This window comes from Neolamprologus brichardi, chromosome 13 (genome assembly GCF_056152115.1).
Source record: "Neolamprologus brichardi isolate AB-2024 chromosome 13, ASM5615211v1, whole genome shotgun sequence".
Taxonomy (NCBI): domain Eukaryota; kingdom Metazoa; phylum Chordata; class Actinopteri; order Cichliformes; family Cichlidae; genus Neolamprologus; species Neolamprologus brichardi.
In genome coordinates this window covers 593771-610000 of record NC_142116.1, presented here as the reverse complement: position 1 = coordinate 610000, position 16230 = coordinate 593771, and the positions used below count along the sequence as shown (strand labels likewise).

The following is a 16230-nucleotide window of genomic DNA, read 5'->3' as shown; positions in this document are numbered from 1 at the left end:
CACAAACAGGAAGTACAAGTGACGCTCAGTCAGAATAAACTGAGCACGAAATGAAAAGTTTCATTAAAAATAAAATGAGTGGTTCAAGCAGGCGAACGTCTGAAACTGAAGGTCTGCAAGAAATCTGCAGAATTAGTTAAAGCAAACATGACGGTAACATGTGATGCTTAAGGAAGCAGATGATTGGCTGCAGAGAGAGGAAGTGGTACTGCATGAGGAAGTACGTGAGACGAACAGCCTGACAGGTGACGTCTGCAGACAACACTGCGATCTGCAGCGAGAGCGGGCGGAGGAGAGCCTGCAGAGGTGGAGGCGTGCTCTGGAGAGAAGATGAAGGAAAGTGAGGCAAAAGATGAAGGTGTTCAGATGGTCAGAGCCACAGAGGCGGAGATGGTCTGAGCATGTGCAGAGGAGGGAGGAGGGGGGAGAAGATGGAGCAGTGGAGGAGGCCACGCAGAGGGCGGTGTAACAGAGGAGCATGCTGGGACAGGAGGAGGTGGAGGCAGGTGATGCTGGTCTAATCAAATCTGTTTGTTTTGTTAATCATCCTGAGAAACAAACATCAGCTGTCAGGATGAGTTTAATGCGCTGCTGCAACAGCAGTGGGACACGGTCAGCTGACCTCTCCATCAGCTGACCTGCGTCATGTGACCGCCGTGGTTTGGTTTAAAGGAAAGTAACCGCATAAAGCTGGAAGTGGAGCACGAGAGGATGTGCAACCAAAACCGCTTTGTTCTCCACGCAGAGCACGGAGCAAAGGAGAGCGCCGTGGAAACGTGCCGCTCGTCGCCCTGCGGGAGCCGCCTGCAGTCAGCCTGCGGCTCGGTCGGGTCGAGCTGTGCGTGTTGCTGCGTGGACAGACGTTCAACCATCACCTCTGCAGGCAGCAGCAACCAGAGAAGCAGCTGCAGCGCTGAGTCGAGCCGCTGCTGTCAGGTGACCCGAGCAACCACGCCACACGTTATCCTTCAATAATATCACAAGATAGCCACTGACTTCCTGTTTCTTTGTTGCTGTCGAGCTGTGAGCTCGCTCTGCAGCGAGCTTCATCGAGCATGACCTCAGGACGGCGGTGTGTGAGACGTTTGTTTATTTAATGAAACATTTGATGTCATGTTTGGTTTACTGTCTCGATGCAGTAGCGCCACACAAAAACACTCCACGCAGCTCTGCACACAGAGGTCTACGCGTCGTAGCGCTTTACTGTCAGCAGGGGGCAGCGTCTCAGACAGACTGGTGGCAGGACGTCTGACTGTGAAAATTTATATAAAACAAACTGAAACTTGAGAAATTTAATGCAAAAAGCCTGAAAAGTGTTCCCAGCTGCTCAGATGGAAGTCACACGACTTTAAAATGACGGTTTCATGATGTTTGCACGAAGCTGGGCCGAGGTTCAACACAGAAACACGACCGCCAATAACACAAATCGACTATTTCTCAACAACCTCGTCCATCTAACTTAAATGCGTAGTTTAGTTCAGCTCGTGCCTCATTAAGTGGAGTGTGTGAGGTGAACGAGGCTGAAAGCTGCTGCTGGTTTTTTAATCTGAGGATTAACTGCAGGAAAATAACACGAGGTTAAAAACAGCTGCAGGAAAAATGTCCGACTCAGCAAAACGCCAAACAGTGCCGAGCAAATGTCTGCACTCTCCATCTGTATGACACGCACACACACACGCACACACACACACACACACACACACACACACACACAGAGCTGTGCTGCCACCTTGTGGCTGATCTGAGTCCCTGCAGCAGTTTTCAGCTCTCATCACTTTAATCTGCAGATCACGTTTGATCACAGCATCCAGGAAGCTACAACACTCTCGCACACACACACGCACACGCACACGCACACGCACACACACACGCACACACACACGCACACACACACTCGTCTCCTCGTCTGGTTGGCTGCAGAGCGAGCGCTGCGACTCACCTGATGCTGCCGTGCAGCGCTGGTGTCGAGCTCGCCTTCCTGAAGCCGTCTTTGAGGATGGAGCGACGCCACGACTCTCTCTCCGACTTGGACCTGACCGGAGGGCTGCCGTCGTCCTTGGAGCCTCCTCGGAGCCCCGCCCCCGAGGCGCTGAGCGCAAGTTCGGAGCGAGACGTTTCAGAGGCGGCGGACGGGTCCGGACGGGCCAGCGGGGCGAAGCTGAGCTCGATGATCTGCTTGGCGCTCTCGCAGATCTGACTCTGAACACACAGACGAGACGGCGTTACGTCCTGCTGCGCACAGGAAGCCGCGACCCGCCTCCTTTCTGCGTCCTACCTGGATCTCCGGCGTGAGGGTGGGGAGGTCGAAGGTGAACACGGACGTGGATCCCGAGGTCAGCAGGTCCACGCTGTCCAGGCTGCTGTACGACGTGCCCTTGGCCCGGTGGGACTCCATGATGCTCTCGAAGTGGCGGCTGAAGGAGTCCAGGTTGCTGTCGGAGGGTCGGCGGGGGCTGCCGATGGAGATCGGAGACTTGAGGCCCCCGTGGGTGTCGGAGGACTCGGGCGACCTGAGGAAGAAGAAACCGTGTTAAAGCCTGACTGCGTTTTTAACCCCGGCTGTCACAGACGCTCACGCCGAGTCCGCTCAGACCAAACTGGGGTCAAAGTTTAAAAAGCCGAGCGCGAGCAAAAGTCTGCACGCGGCCTCAGTTCACACGCATGTGCATCACAGAGGATGAAAGGAGCAGGAGAGACGACTGCCTCGACACAGGCAGCCCTTCTTCCTCAGCTGCAGCTCTGAATATAAAGCAGGGGGTCAAACAGACGGCCTGCGGGCCAGAAACGGCCCGCCGCGTGACATTTTGAAACGTGGCCTGTCATAGGCCAGAACAGTAAGATACAGGAAGTCAGGACTTTACTGTTATGTTTAATCTGACAGGAGAAAAGCTTCTTCCAGGATTTACAGCTGAACTTTTGTGGCTGTGAGAGAATAAATGCTTCATTCTGTGCAGCAGCATCTCCTGTGATCACACGCAGGCGGGGCGGAGCTTTGAACATGAGCAGAAACCCTGATGAAAGTCGTTGTTAATGAAGTTTATAACGCAGCCGATAAACAGAAACAGGTGACCTCCCCAAACAGAAGATAAACACAGACGTGTGCAGAGCCTCAAGCAAACAGACAGCAGACTGGAATAAAAGAGCTGCAGAAAGTTCTTAAAGCTTCGAGGGTTCGAGGTGTAAATGAGCCTGAAAACAACAGTCTGAGCTGAAGTCTTTGAGTAATCAGTTACTCTGACAGCTGCTCCCCCCCCTGCAGCCCCCCCCAGCCCCCTCCCTCTCACCCCTTCAGCAGCAGGCTGAGCACCTCCTCCTCCTCCCTCGTGGCTTTCTGTCTCTGCCGGTCTCCCTGCATCCTGACGCTGGCCCAGCTCACCACTCCTCCTTCTTCCTCATCCTCCTCGTCTTCCTCCTCCTCCTCCCCATCAACCTCCTTCCTTCCACCTGGGCGAGATTTTGGGGAGGGGTCAGCGGGGTTAAACGTGGAGTTTCCGAGGACACTGCGGTTACTCCCGAAGGCCGAGTCCGCCTCCTCGGCTGCCTCCGCCCGCATCACCTACACCACACAAGAGATGATGATGACGTGTTTTAAAAGGAAGCAGGTGAGCTGCAGACAGGTGGAGGCGCACGCACCTCGTCCAGGTCGGTCTCACGGTAGCAGCGCAGAGGCACGGCGTCCAGGTCCGTCTCCGAGTATTTCAGGGTTCGCCGGATGATGCCAGTCTTGGGGGAGGAGCCTCGAGGGTCGGCGGTCACCAGTTCCACCTCGATCTGCTGGACCTCGTGATGAGACAGCTTCTGTCCCTCGCTTTCCCGCCCCCTCCTCTGATTGGCTGGTTTCAGATGGAGGGAAGAGGGTGGGGTGGGACTGGGCGAGCTGCTGGTGGGAGGCGTCGTGGACGGAGCGTCTACGGGAGGAAAAAGCAGATGTTCATAACGCCGTGTCAGAGAGCACAAAACAGGTCGTACGAAGGGTTGAAGCTAAACTCTGATTGGTCCCCAGTTCTCTGTTATTTTTATCCAGTTTATCACCAAATCTTAACGGCAACTTCAGGCTGGTTCATATTGTAAACCTGCAACAACACAGAAACCCCAACAATCAACAACGCCATGCGAGCAAACACTTAGCAACAGCGGGGAGGAAAAACGCCGTTTTAACTGGATGTAGCCTCAGAACGAGCTTCTGTATCCGGTCGTCCTTCGCTCACCTCAGCCCGGTTACAGGATACAGACGCTGTTTAAAAGAGGCAGAGATCTGGTTGGAGATTGGCCTGTAATTAGCTAAGACTGCTGGTCTAGAGATGCTTTTTGAGTAAAGGTTTAACTGCAGCCAGCTTGAAGGCCTGTGGTACATAGCTGATTATTAGAGATAGTTGATCATATTTAAGATCGAAGCATTAATCAATGGCAGGACTTCTTTGAGCAGTTTTGTAGGAATGGGGTCTAAAAGACACGTTGATGGTTTGGAGGAAGTAATTATTGAAGTTAAGAGTAAATATCAGTGTTAAAAGCAGCTGTTCCTAATGATACGCCTGCTGGATGGCTATATATTTTTATATAAAAAGCCCAGGGTTGCTGCTGCGCTCCTCGATCGGTGATGAAGGATAAGCTGTTTGAGTCCAGCAGATATCCTCATGAAACGTTGATGGATCAAGTTTAACAGGAAGCAGCACTAAAACCCTGGATTTGGACCCGTTTCTGATATTTCACTACAGAAACGTACGAGTGCAAACAAATTAGAGGACAGTTTAGATCATTGATTAAATCAGCGGTCCCCAACCCCCGGGCCTCGGAGCGGTACCGGTCCGTGAGTCGTTTGGTACCGGGCGCGAGAGTTGAGGCTCAGGTGTGAAATGTATAGTTTTCAGGGTTTTTATCGGTTTTCAGTGTTATTTTGTTATCGTTTTTATCGTTAACTCGGTTTTCCTGGGTCTTTTCACGTGTGTTATGAATAAATCTTCTTTTTTTCGGTACCGGTACTAGTTTTATTTTGTTGTATTTATCCATGACACCTTAAAGGCCGGTCCATGAAAATATTGTCGGGCATAAACCGGTCCGTGGCGCAGAAAAGGTTGGAGACCGCTGGATTAAATCACACACAGTTATTGTAAATCGGATCAGTTCATACACAGAAGGACTCCAGATGAGCTGTGTCCCATGTTGAGACTTTATCAATATCAAACTGTCTACAACGACCTGTTGGACAAACAGGACAGAAGAAGACCTCTGAGCTCAGAGACACGATCGGAGCTGCAGCTCAGAGCGCGCCAGCACAAACTTTAAGACTCTGTGTCGTTGACGCCCAGTTTTAAGTGAGAACGTAAAGAACAGGAAGCGGAGATGTGCAGCAGCACCTGTGAGCACAGTTGTACTCTCTGTAAAACCCCTCTGAGCTCACGTTAAGCTGCAGCTTCGGCTAATTGGCTTAGAAGACGCCGGGAACGCCGGGAGCTCCGTGTTTACTCCACAGCAGCAGAGACAGAGCGGCCCTCTAACCTGCTGCAAACAGGCTGCAGGTCATCAGCTGCTGCTGCACCGCTATGAGCCGTCCCAGCATGAAGAACACGAAGCCTGTAAGGTCGTATTTACCTGCTGTGGTATCTAAGAGGTGGGTGTGGCTTCACTTAAGGGCTGCTGTTAAATTATATATGCTGTAACATTCACAGTATGATGCCAGAGACACACCTGCTGACACGTCTGAGCTTCATAAACAGTCATTAGTAAAGAGCCGCCATCAGCACTGGTGTTTACCTGCAGACAGAAAGCCCACCAACACCGTCAGCAGGTGACCTCCAACAACTGTTTAACCCGCCCAGGTGCTCATCCTGTTTAATATTCCAGTTCACACTCTGAGTCATGAAAGCTGCTGCTGAACTTAAAGAGATGAAATCAGCTGACTCAGTGAATTATTGATGATGCGTTGGTGGAGCGTCGTGTCGTCCTACGACTGGACGCAATAAAATAACTGAGTTTATAATAACGTGTGTCTGCTGACATAAACACGAGTCTGGACCCGACAGGGACAGAAACGGCTTCTTTCTGATAGAGTTTATGCGGATTCGGTCCACGGTGTAGGACCTGAGGTCAAAGGTCATGTCACCTTTACTGCAGCGGCTCTTCTGGCTTCCGAACAGGAACTCCCACTTGGCCTGGGCGATCTTCTGCGACCTGGAGGACAGAGCTGTTGCTGATCCGACGTCTGACTGAAACGGACAGGAAGTAGCATGTTTACATGTGTTTACAAACATGCGTTGGATACGTGCCGTTCGTGACGCATTAAAGAAGTTTGAGCTGGTGCAGAATAGTCTAAAGCAGAAATCATCATTATGTAAACGTGAGGCCGGTCCTGTTTCAGCGCAGTGGGAGGAAACAAAGCTGCAGTTTTACTCTGCTTTCATTATCGATTTATTGCAGTGAAGACGACGACTTATTGGAGCTCACTGACTCAACACGCTCTACTTGACGACCTCCTCCTACACAACCACACCCTCGCCCCCTCCCATCCATCCGACCTGCATCCCGGAGCCACCGTCTGCCGTATCGTGGCTCGACTGGCTCGAGGTCTCCGGGGACAGACTGTCCCTCAGGCTCCCCGTCACTCCGCTGGAGCTGTGAGAGGACGGCCCGGCGCCGCCGCTGTGGTCCTGGACCTCCTCTGTCGGATCCTTGGTCATGCCCACACCCGGCTTCTGCTGCTCCTGCCCCGATGTCTTCACGCCTTTATCGCCCCCATCCTTTCCACGACTGTCGTCTTTGTGTGAAACATAAACTCTGGGAGGTGCCTGACGGTAGTTTTCTTTGAGGTCGCTCCTGTCCTCCATCCACTCCTGCTGCCTGGAGGTCCAGCTCACAGGCAAAGCTTCCACGGTCGGTCTGGAGACGGGTTTCCTGGTGATTTCAGGGCTGTCTCTCTCAGACAGGTGATCGTACTGTCTTCGCTCCACGCCGGGTGACCTGCGGTCTCCGGTGTACTGTGGCGGCTGGTAGCGGTGCAGGGAGGACATGTCCTTACTAGGCGATGCGCTCCGTTTCTGCCGTGGGTCCAGTTCAGGTGACTGAGAGGCAGCTGCACGGTACAATCGAGCAGGCGTGGCTGGCGATGCTGGTGAGGAGAGGCCTTTCTGTGACGCGACTGGGGAGATTCGTCCTGGTTTGGTGTGAGGTACTTCCTTCCAGGGATCCACCTGTAAAATCTCAGGCGAGCTCCGTCCATAAAGGGCGGAGTACGGTTGTGGTTCTTTCCGTGCAGTCTTGGGACTCTCGGGCCGAAAAGACTCAGGAGGAGTCGGAGTTCGTCTCTCTGCAAAAATGCTGGAAAGCCTGCTGGCCTCCAGAGCCAACTTAGACGCCACATCGAGGTTTGAGGATGGGGAGGCACTCCTCCTTCCGCTGACATCGCCGGCGTCACTCGCTCTGCTGCAGCGCGACAACCTGTAGGGACTCCTGCTGGTTAAATTCAGTTTATTGCTTGAGCTGCTGTCTGTGGCTTTTTGGCTGGTGTTGGTAGTGTTAGCATTACGGGCGCTGTGATGAGAGGTCCCAGGTGTGCAGGAAGTGCTGGCAGGTGATACGTTAGTTTGAACCTCGTGCTGGATGTCTGTGGGCCTCCCTGCAGGTAACGGTGGGTGAAATTTACTCGACTGTCTGGGGCTCTCGTCTCCCGTCCACGGCCTGGGTTTGCTCGGGCCGTTGGAGTGCAGTTTAGCGGCTGGATCTGCAGACCAGCAGCTGGTGTGGGCACACAGATGGTTGGAGGCAGGACTTCTGGGTAATCCGTTCACTGGACTACGGGAGAGGGTCCTGTCCAGTTCCATGAGCTGGGTCTTGCACGGCAGGGTGAGGGTGCTGCGGGGAAGGTCAGGTGAGCCCCCCCAGGTCTGGCAGCGAGAAGGCTGATACTGCCGAGGCAGGGAGGGGCTGCTGTTCTCAAATCGGTGACCTCCAAATCTGCGCTTAAGCTCTGGAGATCCAAACTCCTCAAGCGCCCTGTAGGTGGCGCCTCTGGCCACTGAGTCCAGGTTAGCTCTCTGCAGGTAAGGCGAGCCCCGTGGGGCTGGACTCTGAGCCGGGCAGGTGTGGCTCTGTGACAGGTAACCATTGTACGACATTGGATCGCTGAGCCTCTTCCGAAGGTGAGCGGGCAGCGCCTTCCTGCTTCCCATTTCCTTGAAAGGACTGTCCGGCTCATTATGAGACAGAGAACTTCGGCGGGCGGCCGTGTTGTGAACGTTTGCTTTCTCTATGTAGCTAAACGACACCACGGACTTCCTCCCCTCATTGCCCTCCACCCCTGGGACCTCGCAGTACCTGCGACCGCTGACTGGTGTGGAGGGCACAGTCAGCCTCCCAGAGGATGTTGATGATGGTGGGATAAACACCCTCCTCTGGTAGGGATCCATGTCTGAGGAACCGATGTGTCCAAGTGAGCCGTGGTGGCGTGGAACGGTCATTCCCGGTGTAAGGACTTCAAGTAACTGCCCAAAACTGTCATGCAGCGCATCTTCTTGAAGCTGGGCGTTCGACCGGAAGTTGCCCGACTGCCTGGAGGAGGTCTTTGAGAGAGGCAAGCTGTGGGTCTCGCCCCCCATGTGGTGCTGTATCGGAGAGAGATCCGGACTGGGGTTCCGGCTGGAGTAGGCGGAGCTCCTCTGAGAGTGAGGGAGAACATCTGGGCATTGAAGCATCAGATGACTGGAACCATCATCTCCTCGGCCCGGCACCTTACCTTCCTCCTCAGCAACAGACCTCACCTCGACGTACAGGTGGAGGACCTTACCGGCCTGGGACATGTCTGCCCTTCCTTTAAAACGCTCCAGTGCTCCCTGCTGTGGACCTGTGCTACAAGTCCAAAAGGTCCGTAGACTTGTTGGTGTCCAGCACAGAATTCATCGAGTCTTTGGTGAGGGGCAGGACGGGGGGACCAGGTCCATCCTGCAGCTGCACATCGTCTCTTCGACCTGCAGCAAGAAACACAGACAGAGTTCAAAGTTAATATTCCAGTTTATCCTCAACAAGGGTTGAATCCATAAAGGTTTGATCATTTAAGCTTTGCTGTTTTAAACCTTCCAGTTCCTCAAGATATCAAATCATCACGTCACCCACTGGGCCGACCTCTGCAGGGTTTTGTTTAGGCATAAGCCGAACTCTTAGCTCCAAGTCTGGATTGGTCCACCGTGACCAAGTGGATGTTAAGAGGTTAATGACACCTAGCATTCCTAAAACTTGGAGACTGGAAAAAAGATCTTTTCCAAACCAAGAAAATACAAACAAACTGAATTTGAGGCTTTTCCTGGGTGAATGCTTTGAGCATCGCAGAGTGATCATCATCAACAGGAAGTAGTCATTAAGTAACTAAAACAGTTGCAGATGTCACTAGAAGCTACCAATCACAATGAAATCTGCATGTAAAGTGTGACAGAAAGAGGTTTTCCACCCCACTAACTGCACAGCTTCAGGCTGATGATCCCGTTTGACCTCACGCTTCATCAGTTCTCACCCAATCCTGTATTTAGGTCACTCAGACTGGTTCACTGCTAGAAACCAAACACCTCATGTTTTAGTCATCAGAAGCAGAGCCCAGCCCCACAGTGTGGGTTAGGAAGGTGAATGTGTGGAAACTGGATGAGAACAGTCATGAAACTCTGTGTAAAAGCAGGATAAACAGAGTTTATTGTGATCTAATGTTGTTGTGTTGGAACAAAGTGGTCATGAAAGCAACCACGGGAACGCTGATGAGGTGTTCAGATCTGTGAACGAGTTTCAGACAATGTCAGGAAAAAACTCAGAGCGGGAAATTCTCTGATAACTCTCACACTTCTTTTTTAAAAAATATATTTAAACTTTATTTTCTTTTCCTTGAGATTAAAATGCATTTTTCAAAGAACGCCGGCCCACAAAAAGGAGACCCTGCAGAGAGCAACACAACAGGTTTTATCAGCACGAAGCTCAGGGACAGAAAAATGAAAACAACGCTGTCAAAACAACAGCTCCTCCCTCCAGGGTGCACCAGGCCGACTCCGAGGGAGACCGTCGCCAAACGCTCTTCAGGAGGTTCTGGGGGAACCTTGGAGGGGTTCTAGGTTCTGGCTCACAGTTTGGTTACAGAAGCACCAAATGATTCGACCAGAACAGCTTTGCATGATTTTAGGTTCTGTATATCATACGCTGCCATAATTCAGCTCCTCAGATCATCCTCTGAAGTAGGCTGTTTAACCCCCACCCCACGTTTCAACAGCACATGGGCGGGGCTTCTGAAATTACCATATAGGGGGCATCCCCTCTGTATGATGTCATAAAGATCTAGAAGAAGAAAACCACTGTGATAAACTGTTTATAGCAGTCACAGGATTACTGCTCGTGCACAGAGTGTTTGAATGTTTGAAGCGAAAAACTCGAAGTCTTAAAGTTTACATGTGCTTGTTTGGTTGGTCTGTGAGGACGATGTGAGGACGATGTGAGGACGATGTGAGGACGATGTGAGGACGATGTGAGGACGATGTGAGGACGATGTGCGTCGTTGTGACTGAACAGGAGCTGAGGGGTGAGGAGGCTCTGCGTGGCCTCAGGGAGATTTTGGGAGTGAAACCTTGGATCAAAGGGTGAGGAAGGTGTTTGTGCAGTGTGGCTCATTATCAGCTGAGACAGACAAGCTGCTGCCCTTCTCAGTTCTCTGGTATCTACATGTGCTCTCTTGCCCTTGGCCGTCCTCCAACGGGGCGGCAGGAGCGCGTAGGCGAGCAGGCTGCGACTGACACGTGAGTTCAGCTCGGCTATTAAAGGGAGGAGCAGCTTGACGGGTGTTCAGGTGAGGAGTCGGCAGCCACGCCGTGACCTCCGTGACCGCTCCTCCTGAGCGTGTCTGGAGGAACGTCTGCGCAGACCGGCGTGTTTTACACAGCCCGCTCCTTCCATCACGCTCCATTTAACCACCTCGCTGAGGCCGCTCGTGCTTCTATTCTCGGCTTTGCACAGCTCCTATCTGTGTCGTCTCGCCTGTTCCACATTTTACAGTAAAGCTGAGCTTCTGTGCTGCTCGCTGATGTAGGTCAGCCGTTTAGATCACGAGGAGAGGTCACATGAAAACACAAGAGGCTGCAGGAAACAGTGGCGTACAGGAGACGTTTGAGATGCTGATCAGGCGTGAGACGTGCTGAGCCGAGGGTCGAAAGGTCATTTCGGTCCCTTTCAGTGTCGTCGGCGTTCACCTGCAGCTCTGTCATCAGTAATTATGAAGCAGCCACAGCGGGCTCACACGCGTGTGCGTCCTTGCTGGCACGTGTGGGGGTGTGACACGTCTTAAAAACCAGTTTTGCTGGTTTCTGTCAGAGGAAATGACACGCACACACAAAGTGTTGCTGCTCTGATCTCGAGTAGATCCAGAACAAAGAACCTGAGCTTTGTTATCCTGCTGAGTGAACTTTAGAGCGTGCGCCACGGCGGCGTGCATGAGCAGCACGGCGGATGTAGAGCAGATGTTGGTGCTGAGATGCGAGTCAGTGCGCGTCTCCTCTCAGAAACAACAAGGCGACCCGTCGGCTCGTTTCTAGCTCCTACCGCAGCAGCTTAGCATGATTCATGGTTCAAAATAATCCTTCTTTGTCTTAACTCGGCGCTTCCTCGCCTCTCCTGGCTGCCCCTCACTAACCGCAGGTCTGAGAGCGGAGATTTATAAAAGCGGTGGCCTGCTACTTAAATCAGGCTGAACAGAAGCGTCCACGGTCAGAATGACCATGGCGCTCACTCAGAGGTCTGGTGGGAGGAGCCATCAGTGGAGCTGAGTGTTTTTAAGCCTCCTTTTAAAATGAGAACTTTAATCACATCTATATCTATTCCTGCAGTTTAATGTCCTGCAGACCTGCAGATGAATCTGTGGAAATTCCACAATGGCTACCAACTCAGTGGGTGAATCCTCCATACAAGATACCCACTCTCTATGACATCACATAAACCCAGGAGTAGAAAAAAACTGAGCGTTCTGATCATTATTAAAACACGTTCACCACGGAAAACAGGACAAACTCATCAAATCCACATCAAACTGTAGAGCAGGAAGACATTGCTCTGTGATGAACGGAGAGCAGGAAGGATGCTTTAGGGCGAGGAGAGCGACTCCGCGGCGTGATCAGCGGCATTTACAGCCATCAGAGGGTCAAACCTGCATCTGAGGCTGACGGGTCCAGCAGTGCTTTAATCAGATGTAAGTGCTGCCCTCCTCGGGTCAGCGATCAAAAATCGTATTTTATGTCACACTGAGGTCCCGTGTTTCCTACTGACGTGTTCACGTCCACAGAGAAGCAACGGCGCTGTAACGATCAACACATTAATAACAATCTGATCGGCAGTTCGTCCTTATTGTGACGGTGTTTCTGTAACAAACTGCTACTCGCGTCTTTACAACGAGCATCAGCTCCAAATAATCCTGACACCCGAGCGATGTAACCTGCTACAGGACGCCGCGGCAGGTTTTGCTTCGGAGCGCGATCAAAGGGCGCTTTGTCTTTCCTGCAGAGGAACATCAGAGAGCTGCTTAAGTGCCCCAAACTGCTCTAAGCAGCTCGGCCTTTATTGAATCTGACTCCTCTGCTGCTCACACATCAGTCCTCATCACCGTCACAGACCACTTTCATCACCTCCAGCACCGGACGAATCCGGTGAGACGGGTTACGCTGTGAAATCTGCAGCTCCTCTAACGTCCACCTGAAGAAATCAGCCAATCCGATTTTCTTTCCTTCTCAGCAGAAATCAAGCTGAAGCCTCGTCTCTGCACTACAGCAGCTTCAAGATAATCAGCTTCCTGTCCTGAACAGAAACACTGGATCATCCCTCCAAACCTGCTTCATGCAGGTGTGACCAGGGCAGGTACACAACTTGTGCCAAACCTGCAGTTCCTCTGAGGTCCAGCAGAGGCAGCAGTGAGTCCGTCCCCACAGACCTTCACAGCAGACATAAACATGACTGTGTGTGGGTCATTTCCTCCTTCATCACAGCTGTACGAGGGGAGGATGTTTTCATAGCTCACCTGGATTAAAGTCTGTGTTGTTAGGGGCGTGGCCTCTTTGACTGACAGGTGGACGGCACCACAGGCGGCCATAGCTCTCAGCCGTCTATTCGGCTTCACCTCAGCTAATTTTTATCTTATCCAGCCAATAGCATGGCTGCTGTGAGGCAGATGTACTAACACTTTCTGAGGAGGCGGAGCTTCAGGTTTGTGAGTGAAGCTGAGGTCACAGTGAGAGGAGCCCACTGTTCTCCGACTCGCTGACCTGGACACACATGAGGACATAAACACTGAAGTTCAAACGACGCATGGAGCGAGGCGCTCACGCTGACGCCGTCACTGAGAAGGTCTCTGAGCTGCAGGTCTGCAAACTGCTGCTGTCGTCTCCTCTGTGGAGTCCTTTTCCAGACGCCTGGCTCGCATTTAGCAGCTGCAAAGTTTTATATCTGCAGCGAATTAAAAGCAGAACGTGACTTTGACTCCTGCAGCTGCTCGAGCGCCCGACACGTCGCCGGCTCTCAGCTGGAACGACTTGAAGCACGTGCGAGTCCTTCCTCACTGACTGCGATCCTCAGCCTGAGCTCTCCGGTCAAAGGTCAGAGGAGGTAAAAGAGGCTCCGAGCGTTGCTTCCTGCTGTCGTTGACAAAAGTCTGGCTGCAGAGGAAACAAAGCAGCAGCAGCTCCTGAACTCTGACCTCAGTTTACAGCCGCTGCACTGCCGATCCTCGCTCACAGAGATAACCGAGAGCAAAGGACGAGGGTCAGGGGTCGACTTTGTTCTGCTTCTCTAACTGCAGCCGTGTGTTAAACTGCTGCTGTGCACCGATCAATAATTATTGATAAGGATTTGTCTGTTTCACCTGTTCGTGGTCCAACTTTGACTTCCTGATTCCACATATTTGAATAATCACTTTGCTTTCAAACCGTTTTGGTGATTTTATTATCGCCCCCTCGCTTTTATATAACGGCCACTCAAAGGGGCCCCAACCTCACTTTCATGGTTTGGTTTTATAGTTTCTAAACCAGACGACTGGAAACGACTTTGTTTCTCAGGCCTGTTCAAATGAGCCACACAGAGCTGTGCAAAAGTCTTGAGCCACCCTCAGGCTCTGCTGAGCAGCTCTCGAGCTTCCTGAAGCTCCTTAAAGTTCTTCTGTGGCTGCTCTTCCTCTCCTGTTCAGTCCTTGTACCGGACCTTCCTCACAGGAATGTGACAGTGACAGTGACTCCCACACACCTGAGCAGAGGTGCAGTTAGTTAGCATCAGCTGTCACACAAACTCATCATCTGTTCCAGTTTCTTTACCAAATCTGTCAAAAATGCCAACGATATCACAGCTTCTCATGAAAACAGCATTTTGTCTCCAACACGGTGATTCCAAAGAGCTGTCAGCTGAAACGCTGCACATCTCAGCGTGGTGTCAGTGTGTCCTCAAAACCCTGAGGAAAGTGGACAGAAGAAGAAGTGGGAGGCCATAAAACTCGACAGCAGCTGAACAGGACCTGAGAGATGATCTGGACCTTCAGCCGATCGAGAAGCCGTTCTTAATGAAGGCACCCTGGAGTCTGCAGCCATCTGTGAAGCTGGTGGAGGCTCTGTCATGGTTTCAGCTGCAGCTCAGTCAGAGCTGTTGGAGATCTTTGATAAACTGATGAATCACAGAGTCTGATCCACCACGCAGGAACATCTGGAAACATCTGACTGACAGCAGCTTCCTGTTCCAGCATGACAACGATGCAAACACACTGTCAGTGCAGTGAAAGCACACCTGGATCTGACAACACACAGCAGGACACCATCAGTCACGGATGGCAGAGCCGCCCTCAGCTGAGGAGACGTCTTCCTGAGGAGACGTCTTCCTGAGGATCCTCACAGAGCTGACAGACAGCTGCTCGCACTGAAGCTTGTTCGTGTCTGCAGTTCATGTCTGTTTGCAGCTTAATAAATCTTATTATATTAGTTAAAGTTCACAGAAGTTACAAACTCTGTTTGAAGCCACCAGACTTTGAGCTGCTGTTCTTCCTCCGAGTCACTCGGATCCAGAACAAGCTGTTAAACCAAAGTCTCACGATTACACGAACTAATCGACCAACCGAGGAAGCTTCTGTCCGCTGGGAGCTAAAGTCTCCTGATAACTGCAGCAGCTCCTTAAAATATGACCTTTGAAATGATTTTTTGGACTCTACGTGGACGAGAGCGTCCAATAATCGTGTCTTACATGCTGCTGTGGTACAAACTGCCTTTGTTTGTGTTCAGACTGAGCTCTCCTCCCAGAGGTAACCACCAAGTACTTTTACTTGTTTCAGAGTATTTTTACATAGTTTTACTGCAGTGAGAGGTCAGATTACTTCATACCTGAGATATAAAGAGTGTGAGATGTGTGTGTGTGTGTGTGTGTGTGTGATAAGCACTCTTAGTCCTTCTTTTCCTGGACTCTGCTAATAGGATTCCCTCCTCCTCCTCCCACCACACACAGCTCATCCACCACATAAAACCACACGTACACACACACGCCTGCCGCTGTAACCTTACCTGTGTGTCCTCGCTGCGGCAGTTGCCGTGGTAACCCGCCTCTCTGCGTGCTACAGCTGGTTTTATCCTCCTTCGGCCTCCTCTTCCTCTCTGAACACTTGTTGTCTGCAGCAGCGCCGGCTCATCGTGGATTTACAGACTGCGCTCAGCTCCTCCTCTTCCTCGTCTTCCTCCACCTCTACTTCCCCTCTCTTGTAATCAGCTGATGCCCCGCCTACCCCTCCTCCTTCCAGACAGTCTGCCAGCCAATCGGGCGCTCCGCCGTCTGCAGACCCGGCTCCTTCACAGCCAATGACGGGCAGCTGTGACAGATGGCAGCTTAGGAAAGGTGGGGGGAGCGCGGGGAGCGGGGGGTGTCCAGTATCAGGATAATGTGCAGAATTACAGGCTGATTAAACTGTGATGTCACGCGTCACTGCAGCGGGACCGCCCCACAGCCTGTGACCTCATCACTCTGTGCGTTACATCAGCATACACCTGTAGCTGCTCCACAGGGGGCGCTCTTCTGACAGTGACCGCGTGACGTGCGGCGTGCGTCTCCCCGTGCCGTGCTCTCAGCACAAACACACATCAAGCTTTTACACATTCGTGGCCTGTTTGAGCTGGAACACGTCTTTCACTCCTGCCGACCCCTCCAGAGACGAGGACGTTACTCGCAGCTGGGAAACAACAAGCAGAAGGTTACAGATTCACTCAAAAT

The 16230-nt window shown here is 52.0% G+C and overlaps 1 protein-coding gene across 2 annotated transcripts in view; it reads right to left on the bottom strand.

Annotated features, from left to right (window-relative positions):
• Positions 1-15746, bottom strand: part of psda (pleckstrin and Sec7 domain containing a) — a 48977-nt gene extending 33231 nt beyond the window's left edge. The window contains exons 1-7 of one of the 2 annotated variants that reach the window (XM_087849902.1): positions 15531-15746; positions 6513-8957; positions 6101-6203; positions 3634-3908; positions 3285-3556; positions 2276-2510; positions 1940-2199 (exon numbers count right to left, since the gene is read on the bottom strand). In XM_087849902.1, the coding sequence (XP_087706028.1) occupies positions 1940-2199; positions 2276-2510; positions 3285-3556; positions 3634-3908; positions 6101-6203; positions 6513-8789 (3422 nt within the window). In that variant the 5' untranslated portion in view covers positions 8790-8957; positions 15531-15746. The remainder of the gene's footprint in view (positions 1-1939; positions 2200-2275; positions 2511-3284; positions 3557-3633; positions 3909-6100; positions 6204-6512; positions 8958-15530) is intronic. The other variant, XM_087849901.1, reaches the window with a different exon arrangement.
• Positions 15747-16230: the final 484 nt, after the last annotated feature.